The 13,085-nt window shown below is 41.0% G+C and overlaps 1 protein-coding gene across 1 annotated transcript in view; it reads right to left on the minus strand.

Moving 5' to 3' along the window:
* The window catches only part of NWD1 (NACHT and WD repeat domain containing 1), a 46,387-nt gene that overhangs the window by 27,109 nt on the left and 6,193 nt on the right, over positions 1-13,085 (minus strand). Inside the window, exons 3-11 of the mRNA XM_044285382.1 lie at positions 11,840-11,956; positions 9,087-9,441; positions 6,235-6,584; positions 5,817-6,137; positions 5,128-5,726; positions 4,306-4,509; positions 1,988-2,147; positions 1,783-1,900; positions 1,253-1,417 (exon numbers count right to left, since the gene is read on the minus strand). Of these exons, the coding sequence (XP_044141317.1) occupies positions 1,253-1,417; positions 1,783-1,900; positions 1,988-2,147; positions 4,306-4,509; positions 5,128-5,726; positions 5,817-6,137; positions 6,235-6,584; positions 9,087-9,441; positions 11,840-11,956 (2,389 nt within the window). The remainder of the gene's footprint in view (positions 1-1,252; positions 1,418-1,782; positions 1,901-1,987; positions 2,148-4,305; positions 4,510-5,127; positions 5,727-5,816; positions 6,138-6,234; positions 6,585-9,086; positions 9,442-11,839; positions 11,957-13,085) is intronic.

Genomic DNA, 13,085 nt, shown 5'->3' on the forward strand with positions numbered 1-13,085 from the left:
ATGGAGGGTCATGTGACCTGGAAAATAACTTAGTCTCCTCCATTCAAATACACTACACCTGCTATCTGCACTTGCAGTGCTGGGAGTTTAGTGCAGGGTGTTTGAATACAGAGTCTGAGTCTGTTCACATGATCCTCCATCAGCGGCCATCTTATGGACAGAACCGCTATTCAGGGATGGGCAACTACAATTCCTAGCATGCTCCATTTATTTCTATGAGAGTTCTGAGAAGAGTAGAGCTAGTATGCATGCTGGGAGTTGAAGCTTTACAGCAGCTGGAGTGCTGCAGGTTGCCCACCCCTGCTTCAGCCTGTGTGGACAGTACAGAAGATGTGGCCAACAAGGGGCCATGGCTTATGAATCCAGCAAATGGCACAGAATGTTAAGGAAGGCAGGGGTGCACTGGCCATAGACCCTACAGGGAAATTTACCAGTGGGCTGATGCCCAGGGGGCCACCTGAGACGTCCTCACTGCCACTGGCCGGTTACATAACGATCTGATGCTCTCAGCATTAATAAAAGCTGGGAGCATAAGTTACTTCTGCATTTGGTCAATGGCCGCAGGTGCCCTACTAAACTTAACTATATCACTGTCCTCAGGACGTTGATACAGTTGAATACTGTTGCGTAGGTGGCAGTATTTTGTACTGCACTGTGGTATTTGGTTCTGCTGAGGCGATATATTGTGCTGCACTACAGCATTGCAGGCCCCCCTACTTCTGTTGTCTCTGCCTACTTGTGTTGTCCTGCCTTCTGTCAATTTGGACTTGCCTACAACATGGGGCCACTTTTAGTCTTTTTTCCAGAGCCACTTTATGTTCCCAGTCCGCCCCTGAAGAAAGGCTATATTAGAAAGTGTCATATAGTCATCTTACATACACATTGGTCAACAGTAACTGAAGTATGATTCCTAAATCATCGCCCACAGTAGAGTCATCCATAAATGTATACATCCAACCCCTAAAATCCCCCCCCCCCTTCCCATACGCCAGGGCCTCTCACAGAGGTTGTACTTACCTGGCTCCCCAGCATCCACGTCGCTTTTGACACTCGAACGGCTGCCACTGCATCTTCCCATCGCATGGATGAAAACATCTGGTGTCAGGGGGCAGCCAAAAGCAGGCCGTGACGGGAACAAGCCTCCCTAGCATCGGGGGTGTGGGGCCCAGCCGTATGGAAAGGAATTTTAGGGGTTGGATAACCCCTTTAACTTCCAAGGATGCTTATACCCACAAGTGATGGAGGCACTCACCTATACGCCCCTCAATGAAATTCATGGTAGGTTGGAAGAGTCGAAGTGCATCACGGACAAGTTTGGCCTCTTCATTTTTAATGTGTTCCACGCACATATCAAAGTCTTTGATTAGACTGTTGATTCCACATGAAACTATCTTGCTAGATATCCAGTCCATATTGCCTGTAAGTAGACTTTTAATATCTTTACACTAATCATAAAATGGGAAAAATAAAGTACACATTGCAGATTTGACCCAGATCCCTTTGCTTTTTCTAGGGTGCTCTGCAATGAAAAGACTTGGCAAGTTGCAAATTTCTAAATCTACTTAGTTGGTACTGTAATGTGCTGTGGATCTACCACATACAATTCCACACACAGCAAAGCCGCACGTACTATGTAATGGGTGCACGTGGCTTCAAAAGCTATTGGTCACTGTGTCAAAACCTGAAAAATGTCCATATAACACAAGATAATGGTTGTAAAATTTAATTTTAAATACATTTTGAATTTGACATCATTTTACTCCTAACATATATTATGCATACCTAAAATTTCCCGCTGTAGTTCATCAAAGCGGCCTCCATTAAGCAGATGGTAAGGCAACTCACTAATTTTTCTGAGATTCGGCAAGTCTTCTGAAAACCACAATGGCTGTGGGGCCACCTGAGAAGAGTTTCAGAAAAACATTGGACATTGCCACCCCATGGGTTTAACACTGGAAGTAGGAAATGTAATGGTCAAAAGAAATACCTTTCTGTCAGCACTCAGGGTCTTCTTAATGAATGGTAGGTGGATGGGACATTTGGTGCCCAGACTCCAAGTGCCCATGAAATAGTCAGCTAGAACGTGATGTCTTTTAGTCTTCTCTGACCCGCTCAGGTAAATGTTGTGTGCCACTTCAATGAACTGCCTAGAGGCAGAAAGTGCAGACCAGTAACATTGTGAATGCAGTATAGGGATAGATAAACAAGCGCTTATAAGATGGTACTCTGCAGGTTAGCACCAAAGGCTGAAGAAGAACCAGACTCAAAGTGGCATACACTGCACAGCTGCCTTGGAGCAGCTAAATGATATCATAGGGTCATGGAAACACCCCTTTTTAAGCCATAATATATATATTTTTTAAAAAGGTAACTTCCTTACAGATCCCCATGATAGTTACACCTGCATTTTACTCTTGGGACATTGGGACAGATTTACTAATAAAAATGTGCCAAAAAAAACGGGTGTGTCACTGTTTTGCACACGTTTCTAAGGGAAAAGGGGGCATAGCTTTGCAGGAAAAGGGTGTGATTTTGTGAGAAGGGGCATGGTCTAATCGCACTAATGTGCCTTCAAAAATGAAACAAAATTTTGGTGTATTTTTGGAGTAAATCTACTATAACCTATAGGTGGAATAAACTTAGATTTTAATGTACTAATATTTTGCCACAGTGGCTCAACCTCCCTAGGCTTCTGGAATAAAGTGCACTATCCTCGGCGCACCCACTGCCGATATAATACCTAGAATAATGTAAATTAGTTGTATGGAAGGGACTCTGTCCTCTGGCGTGGCATGGAAATATAAAAATAACTTTGTAAGAAAAGGGGGTTAGTCAGCACCTCCCAGTGCGCAGGTGCACGCCTCCATGGCAAAGACCTAGAGGAAAAAATAAGACAATGCAGCAGCACCCTGCAAATCAGATAAAGTACAATAGTGCCAAAAATGATGGTGCTAATGCTACGCTTATTTATAAAGTGAGATGCTTGGTCAATGGATTTTGTACAAAACCATCTGAGCCTGTCTGCCGTACGTCAAGGCGATCTCTGTTAGACGGGTCCTAACACTAAATACTACCTGTTATGCGCCATAATGGCCGCCATAAAGTTCAGGGAGTGTTGGATCCACATGCATGCTGGATCCACTCTGCTTTTTACCATTTTTGGTGCCATAATAGCCTCCATTACAAGGGATGCAGGTACCAACATGCATGCCGAGCCCACTCTATACCTTTCCTCGTGCCAGACAGCTTCCAATGAATGTAGTGAGAGCAGGCTACAGCTTTATACTGAAACTAATGAAAGTGGGCTAGAGTGGGCTCGGCATGCATGTTGGTACCTCTTGAAGCTCATCAAGAGAATGCCAAGAGTGTGCAAAGCAGTAATCAAAGCAAAAGGTGGCTACTTTGAAGAACCTAGAATATGACATATTTTCAGTTGTTTCACACTTTTTTGTTATGTATATAATTCCACATGTGTTAATTCATAGTTTTGATGCCTTCAGTGTGAATCTACAATTTTCATAGTCATGAAAATAAAGAAAACTCTTTGAATGAGAAGGTGTGTCCAAACTTTTGGTCTGTACTGTATATCATGTAATTATATTTCCATGCCACACCAGAGGATAGAGTGCCCTCCATACAACTAATTCACATAGACTTAGATTTGACAGTTTTTTGGCACATGGACAGAATCTGAAGCAGGAGTTACAACCCTGTGAATTTATAAAGGTCCATGTGAGAGCTAGCTGCATTTTCTTGCAGCAATATCTTCCACCGTATGGTAACCAGTGATAGCTACTGCTTCTGGGCAGCAGATCATTGTTCACACAGCATGACCTGTTGTCTAGAAATGATGACTTTATGTGCTGCTAAACGATGATTGGTGGCACCTTTACATAGGTCCATTATTGGGAACGAGTGTTCATACGAACGGTCGTTCCCGTTGGCGCAATAATAGTCCTTGGTAAAATGTTTTACATTGTTTAACCTAATTAGGTTAAGTATGTAATTCATACTTTCTAATGTGCTCGTATTCATATTTTTGGAATTTGTTTCAAGAGTAAGAGATTCACCCAAAACCCCAAAGATGACAGATAATGATTTGCCACAAAACACTAACAATTTGCTAGCTCATAATGTGGTGATGAAGGGGTTATCTGGGTTGTGACGTTATCCCAAGTGGCAGCCACTTCTATGGTCATGTGTCGTACATTAGGCCAAATCCTAATGTCATTAAGATATTATACCAAACATTACTTATTAATACAATAAACTATATTTACGAGACACTAACGTTCAGTGACATACCTGTGGTATAGGCCTAATACCGTGTTCTCATCTGCTTGCCTCTCAACCAAATACTCCTCTAGATCATGGCGCATATGGGTCCATGAAAGAGCAGGAATTCGTATCACATCTTTGCTTGGAGGGGCCCAGTACTGATAAATGTCTGAGAGGACATCATTATCGATGGAGAGGATATCCTTTAGCTCAGCTTCTGACAAGCCGTTCCTATGATTTAAGTTTATCAATTAATCAGGTGAAGTTTTAGTTCCTAATTTGGGAGGGGGATAAAAGATTTACCAGTTTTGTACAGCAATTCACAAGCCATAGCCAGAAATGTTGCATACTTTTAAAATTGTTGGACAAGGTAAAAGTACCAAGTTTTCAACCAGTAAAAAGATGAACTTAGTACTTATCTTATTACTGCTGCAAAATTACATATTCCCCCGATGTAGCACTTGACAGAATCATTCATCAACAATCATTAAATGGTTCCAAAAAGTCATTAAAATACAACAGTTAGAAGAACTGGCTAGTTGAGAATACAGATCTCATGATAAATTCATGAACACCAGCTCCCTGGGTTCAACAGAGGAACTCCATATTTACAATAGGCCCCACACTACCAATACAGCCTTCCTTATCGCAACCTTAATCTGGCCCACCCCTTCTTATGAAAACTATTTCTCAAGCTATGAACACTGAGCACTCACCAAGTACCACATTTTTTCCACTCATTAATAATCAGTTTTAATATAGATATTCATAGGGCAATTATCCTTACTACTGATAATAATCATTCAGATCTGAAAGATAATAAAATATAAATAGTAGCAACATATTTACCTAGATGCCACAATATACCCTAGGACATGGGATATCAACACTTTGCCATGAACATTTTCCAAACGTTCATATAATTGATGTACAGCTTCTTTTGTGTTGGTAGCAATACAGAGCTCTGAGGTTGGTGTGTAAGAGGACCACCTCTTGGCCTCATCAAATGCCAATCTAAGAAGTAATGGTTGTCCACATTTCTTGAAACTATCCAACACAATGTCTTGTTGTGCATGAGTCAACATACGTCCTACTGAAGACATGAGCATTTCAATTATCTGGCCTCCTTGCTCAGGTAAGAGAGTCTGAACTTCCAAGTAACATGTTTCATCTATGATGTTTCCTCTAAGGGTATTCAAGATGCCTCCTTCTTCGGGTAATGTTGACAACACAATGTGTACATTGTTTGGGCATTCCTTCGGCAGCCAGTGGAGATGATGGGCACCCTCTGATTGAGAGATTTGATCAAGTGAATCCAGAAACAACACCAAGGTCTCTGTTTTTCTATTAGATACTGTTGTGAGCATTTGGTGAAAAAACCTTACTGTTTCATTGTAAATGTTAGTGACCTGAGGAGTGGGTGGCGGCAAGTCCAATGCTAAGCATACCTTCATAGAAAGACAACACAGTATAATAAGAGAACAGCCTTCATTATAAAAATATAATGTTACAGGAAATATCATATAAAACATACCTACCTGATAACAAATACTCTTCAGAACATCATGGATCTCTGAACTTTGTGGTGATGTGCCAAGAAGTCTCAGCACCAATATATAATTCTCATTATTTGCCACCAAATGTTTTACCATATCAAAGGCCTTACACATCAGTGCAGTTTTTCCTGACCCAGAAGCTCCATAGATAATAAGAGGGAGTCGTATGTCCTTCTCTCTGACATAACTTACAATCCTTTGCAACATGTCCTGTTGTCCACAAAATACTTCAGATTTTTTTTTCGAGAGAAGCAGGTGGTGTGTGACCTCTTGCATCAGCCAACCTAGCCAGGGGTGATGTTTCTGAAAACAATTATAATTTTAATGCCTTTTTTCTATTTTAGTTTACCATCAATACACATGTCTAAAGATATTTATGGCTGACATTGACCACATTTACCTTTGATTCTGGTAGGTCAGCATTCTTTCTGGATAAAGAGTTAAGTATCTGATGATTGACCACAGCAATGACCTGGTCGCAGAGTTTCCGCAGATATGTTTCTTTGCATATCTGTTTATTAAATTCGACTGTATGTATCTTTACTTTATCAGGATGCTTTTGAACTATCCTGGTCTTTAGGTCAGTTAGAAGCTGTCGAGCTTCTGTGTCTGGATTTCCATTTTCGGCGACATCAATGAGATATGAGACTTTACTAAGATCCATATTGTTCACTTCTCTAAAGAAGATAGAAGAGCCTGGGGGATTGGCTTCAGAGGCCAAGAGTCCGCCTTCAATTTCACATTCTGTCACTGCAACATATTGTGAAGCAATAGTAAATCCTTCGTTCTGCACTCTAGATGTTATCAAATGGAGAAAATAAAAGCACCGCTATATCTGAATCCTAAACAAACTTGTACCTGCGTTGCAATAATAAAGTTTACATATATGACCAGTGGCTATGTCAATTATACATATCTAATTGTATATAAAATAGGTGCCACTATTATTACAGCCTGCCCCCTTTTTTAAGTGGGTGACTGAGTTAATAAATATTTCATAGATCAACTTATGAGTTATCTGGTAGTCCTAGGTAGCTGTTATGATGTTTAGTCATAAAACACAGAGGAAATGTGTAATACCCCAGAACGGGGTAACTGCAAAGGGGTTTGTTGTCATGTTAATTGGTTTAATGTAATGTTCTGATTTACTGTATTCTATCCTCAATAGTTTTGTATGGATAAGTCAAGGTTAACTCTCCTGACTCAGACCCTTTTAGATGGACTTAGGTCCAACCCTAGTTCAGTGTGCAGGGAGAGTCTTGTGTGCTAGCTATGAGAAAGAGAGGAGCTGTGCTTACTCCTCAGAATAAATAAGCATAAGTCACAGAGAACCATCATCTTTGAGAAGTTTACAGCAAGAACGACATCTCTACTTTACATTACTCCAGAAAGAGAAAGAAAGAAATATCGGGGAAGATTTGTACTGTGATTTGTTTGGAACTGTGCTTTAATATCATTGGATGTAGTACAACTCCCATTCCGCAGTAGTAAAGAGAGAAATGTATTTTCTACTACTGGCCTGGTTACTGACTCCAGCACCATTCGCCAGTCATGGCACCTACACACCCTGCCTTGCATCCTTACAAAACACCAAGGGTACCCCAATTACCATCAGGTAGGAGTCTCAACATCAAGGTGTGCCCTGAAGCAAGAGAGGGTAGACCCTCCTCTCACTGCCTGGCCCTAGGAAGCATCTGTGTGAGGATTGCCACTGTGATTTGGGTGAACAACTCTTGTTGTCAGAGCCACTACTACTCATCCTCCACTCTGTTCCTCCTAGGCTTGCAGCAGATGTATCAGTACTGGTGCAAAGGAATAGTGGAATAGTTGCCCTTGGTAACAAATCAAAGTCTGCCTGCCTTGTATTTTGCGGAGGATCTTTGGAAAAATATAAGCAGAGATCAGATCAGTTGCTGCCCACATTGGGGGAGAATTATTATTGCAGGGTTATTGAGACTTTATCCAACCTATCCTACAAGGAAACATGGCTTAAGGCTGTATTACACAGCCTGATGTGGCAGATGATTGTTGGGTGGGAAGCGTTCCCTCCTGGCAATCGCCTGCTCGCTAGCAGAGTAGACTGCTGCTATTCCATGCCATGATCTCCTCTCCTGCCATCACTCGTCCCCATGCTCTGCTATCACTCGTCCCCATGCTGTATAGTATTTGCCAGCGTCAGATCGCTATTAGACACCACGGTCTGCTGCCTGCAAATGATCATTTTTTTTAACATGTGAGAAGAATTGGATTGCCTGATTTGGATTTGCTCGTTCATCGGGCAATCGGCAGCAGTATTAAACTACAAGATGTTCGCTAACAAGCGTTCATTTTAATGCTCATTAACGATTATCTGCCCAAAAATCAGGTAGTGTAATACAGGCTGTAGGTGGAAAATATTAGACAGTATGCCAACTTATCATCCAGCATCAGCCACGGTGATAAATCTGACACTGTCCAGTCTAGGTCCCTCTACACGGGACGATATTACAGCAGATTGTCGGAGGAGACCGATGCATTTACATGCAGCACTTTCCTCCAGAGGATGGGGAGGAGCAATCACTAATGCAATCGCTCTTCCCCACAAGGACTCGATGTTTGCTAGCAGGAGATCGTGTTTACGCGGAAAGATCTTCTGCCGGTAAACGTTCATTTTTGCCTGCGCACAAGCGATCTGATTATCCCATGAATGAGCATTTCGTTTACACTTTTTCATTGCTAGCGAGTGCTACTATGAATGCTCGTTAGAGATAATCTGTGCGATTCTCGGCCTCTGTAAAGGGCTCTTTAGTTTACACTGTCTGTATCTTACACAATATTAGCAAACCTGGGCCAGCGTTTCCCATACTTACAGGGCCTAAAAGTCATGTGCTGATTTCCCGGCAATCGGCCCAAAGCAGTTTCTGCAGTTATGTAATTGAAAAATCTGGGCATATCAATGAATCGTGTGCTGTATAACTTTTATAAGGTGTTCACAAAGCTACCTAGGATAGTTTCACACTAGCGCTAAACTGTTCCAGTAGGTAGAGAAACAGCCTGCTGGAGGTTATCGTATAGCCGGAAACTGCCAGAGCACTGCCAGGCCTGTTTCCGGCATAAATGCTGGGATTCAGACAGACAAAAAACGCTGCTTGTGGCTAGTGTAAAACTAACCTTAGAGAATACCAGTGAAATTTAGTGAATTAAACAGTATTTTGCTGAAAGACAAAGTACTACCCAATGTATTCCACATGCACTGCTTTTAAGAATACAAACCTGATTTATAATACTTATGTTTTTGCTCTTGAGTAATCAATCCTTCAATGTGTGCAACTTCTGCAGCTGAGCGTAATATACTCGATAGCCGCTTCTCAACCTCTCTCCACTCCCTGGCTTCCTTTGCTTGGATTTCTGCATGGGACGGATCCGTATTTGAGAAATTAGGAAAATGAGTTGTAATAGGCTGGAATACATATTTTGGAGGGACAGCATTTATATCTCTCCAAAACCACAGAGTCAAAAGCTGAGCTTCGGCTTCATCCTTGAGAACTTTCTTGTATAGTATGTCAAATTCGTCTTCATCTATGACTCGAGGTAATGGTCTAAATCCATAGCGACTGCCTATTAATGCCTTTTGAAAAAAAAGATTAATACATTGAGATGTAGATAGCCTCAATCATTCTACTGTGTTCCATTTTGCATATGTGTACTATTGTTAAACACTATTACAGTGTACGTTTGTTTTCATGATTATTAAGAAGTCCCTCTGGAGGTTTCTTGTGGCTTGTGTTGTACAGTTAAAGACACCCAGGAGAGGTTTGTTATCTATAATTTGTATAGACAAAGGACAGGTAACTGCACAGTTAATGTATATTCAATGTCTGGACTAGTTACATGGACATAAGTCCATCAAGTTCAACCAGGGGATGGGAGGGGATGTTAATTGAGGAAACAGGAGTAAGAAACCAGAATTCTACCCAAGTCCATAAGCATTACCATTATTAAGTTCTAAGAATTCATCAAAGCTTTATTGCTATGACCTTGAGATAGACTATTCTACAGATTCACATTTTTTGTGGTGAAGAAGAAGCATTGACACCTCTAGAGACTGAACATTTTCTTTCCAGATGAGAAATTTTAAACAGCTTTATTTTTTTTGTACAGACCATATGCTGTATATAGGTTAATCATGCCCCCCCCCCCTTAAACGCTTTTCAACACTAAGTAAATGTTTAGTTTAAAATTCTTTACATTTTTTTCATAATTAAGACCCTCCATGCCCCCTATCAATTTAGTTGCTCTTCATTGAACTTTTTCCAGTTCCAAGACATACTCTCTATGGACTGGTGCCCCGAACTGTGTTCTTTATTTAGTATTAGTCATTGTAAAGCACAGATTATTATTTCATATTCAAGGAGCAAACTTATCCAACACCCTCATCAGTCATCTAAAAACATATTTTTTGCTACCGACTAAAGGGGTGAACAAAGTATTTTCAAAAATTGGCCAAGAACAGGAAACTATGTAAAATCTAAGAAAAAAACTAAAACATTACTCACCCTGTAAGTAACCCACTGCTTCAGTCCCTCTTGGTCCTACAACTATCACTTCAGATCGTACATTGTAATTGGCAGGAGTGGTCATTTGAACAATGTACATGTTACATGACTGTCAAGGACTGGTACAGCAGGACAATTAAAGGGTGAGTATTTTTTCCCTTTATTAAAGTGGTATTCCTGTTTCACAATATTGATGACATGTCCTATGGATATCAATATCAGATCAGCGGGGATCAGCACACCCACTGTGGTGCTCACTCGAGTATTGCATCTTCTTCATTGTCTACTTTTACGCTGTCTACATTGTAATGGCAGTGCAGGGTAATTACAACTTCCTATTCAAGTGAACGGTACAAAAAGTTGCAATTACCCTGCCCTGACGCTACAATGTCGACAGCATGCAAGTAAACATCGAAGAGGAAGCAGCACTTGCACAGACGCCATGGCCCCTTTTAACAGCTGATCTGTGAGAGTGCCAGGAATTGGCAAGTTAAGTTGTTGTGGTAAAAGACTCAGTACAAGTTGTGTACGATAACTAAAAGCGTACCTTTTATTTTAGGTTCATTTCTATATCTGGCCATTTTATGCTTTGTATTGTGCATTTATCACTAGTATCTCTTGTAAGGTTCCCCTTAATAATACCTGTATCCCTATCTCGCTGTAGCACATTCTCCGAAGCAGCAATAGCAGCAGCATGGAGGACATTATAAAGCAGTACTCAGCAGTGTAGCTGTGAATTCAGCACTGGAATGAGAAGGATCACTTACTAGATGCTGCAGCTGCCTTTCTATATGTGTCTGTTCATTTGTCTCCCTCCAGCAGCTACTCCTACTTTACATAATCTTCTATGTGGAGCATGTAACCCAATCCTTCAGTGAGCTGATAATCCATCTGGTCTCACAAGATGGGTTTTAGCAGTGAATTTACAGTGATTGATCATTACAGAGGGGTGGATGAGTAGAAGTGACTGATAAGTGTAGGAGGAAGCATTTTTCGGAAAAGATATATCACAATGTTTCCTGTATTTGCTCATACTGTTGATATATGCAAACTTTGCTGAAATAGCAGTGCCTATTCTAGGCCAAGTGTGTATTGTAACTTCACTGATGAGAAGTAAATGCACTGCTGCCAGAACCCTTCTGCTGCAACAAAGAAATGTTCAACTGATTGTAATTGTTCATTACTGTACATCTGTTCAGTATGTTTACTGAGTAAATAATTTAAAGGAGCAATGACTTTTTCATATGGGTATGGGCTTGGAAACCATTTGGTGTGTCAAATAGAGGGGGCATCTGAGCATACCACCATATACAATGACAATGTGAAGGTAGCATGGAACATCATCAGGTCCTCCTTTAGACATATGGATGAAACAGATACCATTTTGTAAAGCAGTCAATGAATGTACTGATGTAGGAAAAAGAAAACTGTAAATGAGAAAAACAGAAATGTCCACTCCATATGACTTACAATGAAGTATGGTCCTATAGAAGTCTTCTGACAGGTTTTAATCTCCTTCAGACAAAGATCTGTGGTCATGTGATCCACTGAGGCATAATCTCGGACTCCCCAACGCATGTCTACCACCTATAGGGAGATATATTGTATAATATATAGTATGTTCATTATAAATGCAAGAGAAAGAAACATAATCACTTTTTGCACTGGTGCCTTGCAGTGCTGGGGTCCTGGGTTCAAACCTCACCAAGGGCAACATCTGCATGGAGTTTGTAAATGCTACCCGTGTTTGCGCACATTTCCCTGGGGTGCTCCGGTGTCCTCCCACACTCCAAAAATATACTAATAGGTAAATAAGCTTCCTAGCAAATGTTGCAAGTTGGGGTTGAGCACCTATATAGCAGCCACTGAGTCCCCAGGGAGTCACCCCAGCCACACAACTATCCTAGCCCTTTGTGAGAAAAGCGCATTACAAATGTTTGTCATTGCCATTACTGTATATTATTTCAAGTAATAGATTTTTGGTTTTAACCAAATAACCTCTTTAGATTTGTTAGTAGCGTTTGTTCAATTATTTCTCTATAAGTATTTCCCCGTCAATACTCACATGCCCAAATGTAAGCCTAGGCAATTTTGATGATTAAAGGGGTTGGCCCATCTTGGACATTGGGGGCATATCGCTAAGATATGCCCCCAATGTATGATAGGTGCAGGTCCCACCCCAGACATTGGGGTCATATCATAACGATATGCCCCCAATGTCCAAGATGTGCCAACTCCTTTAAATAAAAAGGTAAAAGAGTGCAAAAGTGTCCAGAAAAGGTAAGTAGTAGCCAAGTAATGGTGCTGTATGACAGTATTATTTCAACGGCATGGCACTGTCAAGTGGGCACCATATGGGATAATTTCAGAATTACCGCATTTTTGGTCTGCATTGGATGTTGACCGATTTATTTCAATGTGGACACAAAAAATGAGGACAGAACACTGTGTGCTATCTGCATCCATATGTCCATTCTACAGTCCCTCAATAAAGACAGAACATGTCCTAGTCTTGTCCATTTTATGAACAAGAGTAGGTATTGTTACAATGGATCCAAAAACATGAATGTCATCCATATTTTTTGTGGATCCGCGTTTTGAGGACAAGCGATTGCAATGGCGATCCCTCATTCTCATACTATGGCGTTGATTGCTGCATGTAAATGCAGTGCTTCACCTCAACTTAACGAAAAGCCGGTTGTCAGGAAGGAATGCT

This window comes from Bufo gargarizans, chromosome 1, assembly GCF_014858855.1.
Source record: "Bufo gargarizans isolate SCDJY-AF-19 chromosome 1, ASM1485885v1, whole genome shotgun sequence".
NCBI classification, from domain to species: Eukaryota; Metazoa; Chordata; class Amphibia; order Anura; family Bufonidae; genus Bufo; species Bufo gargarizans.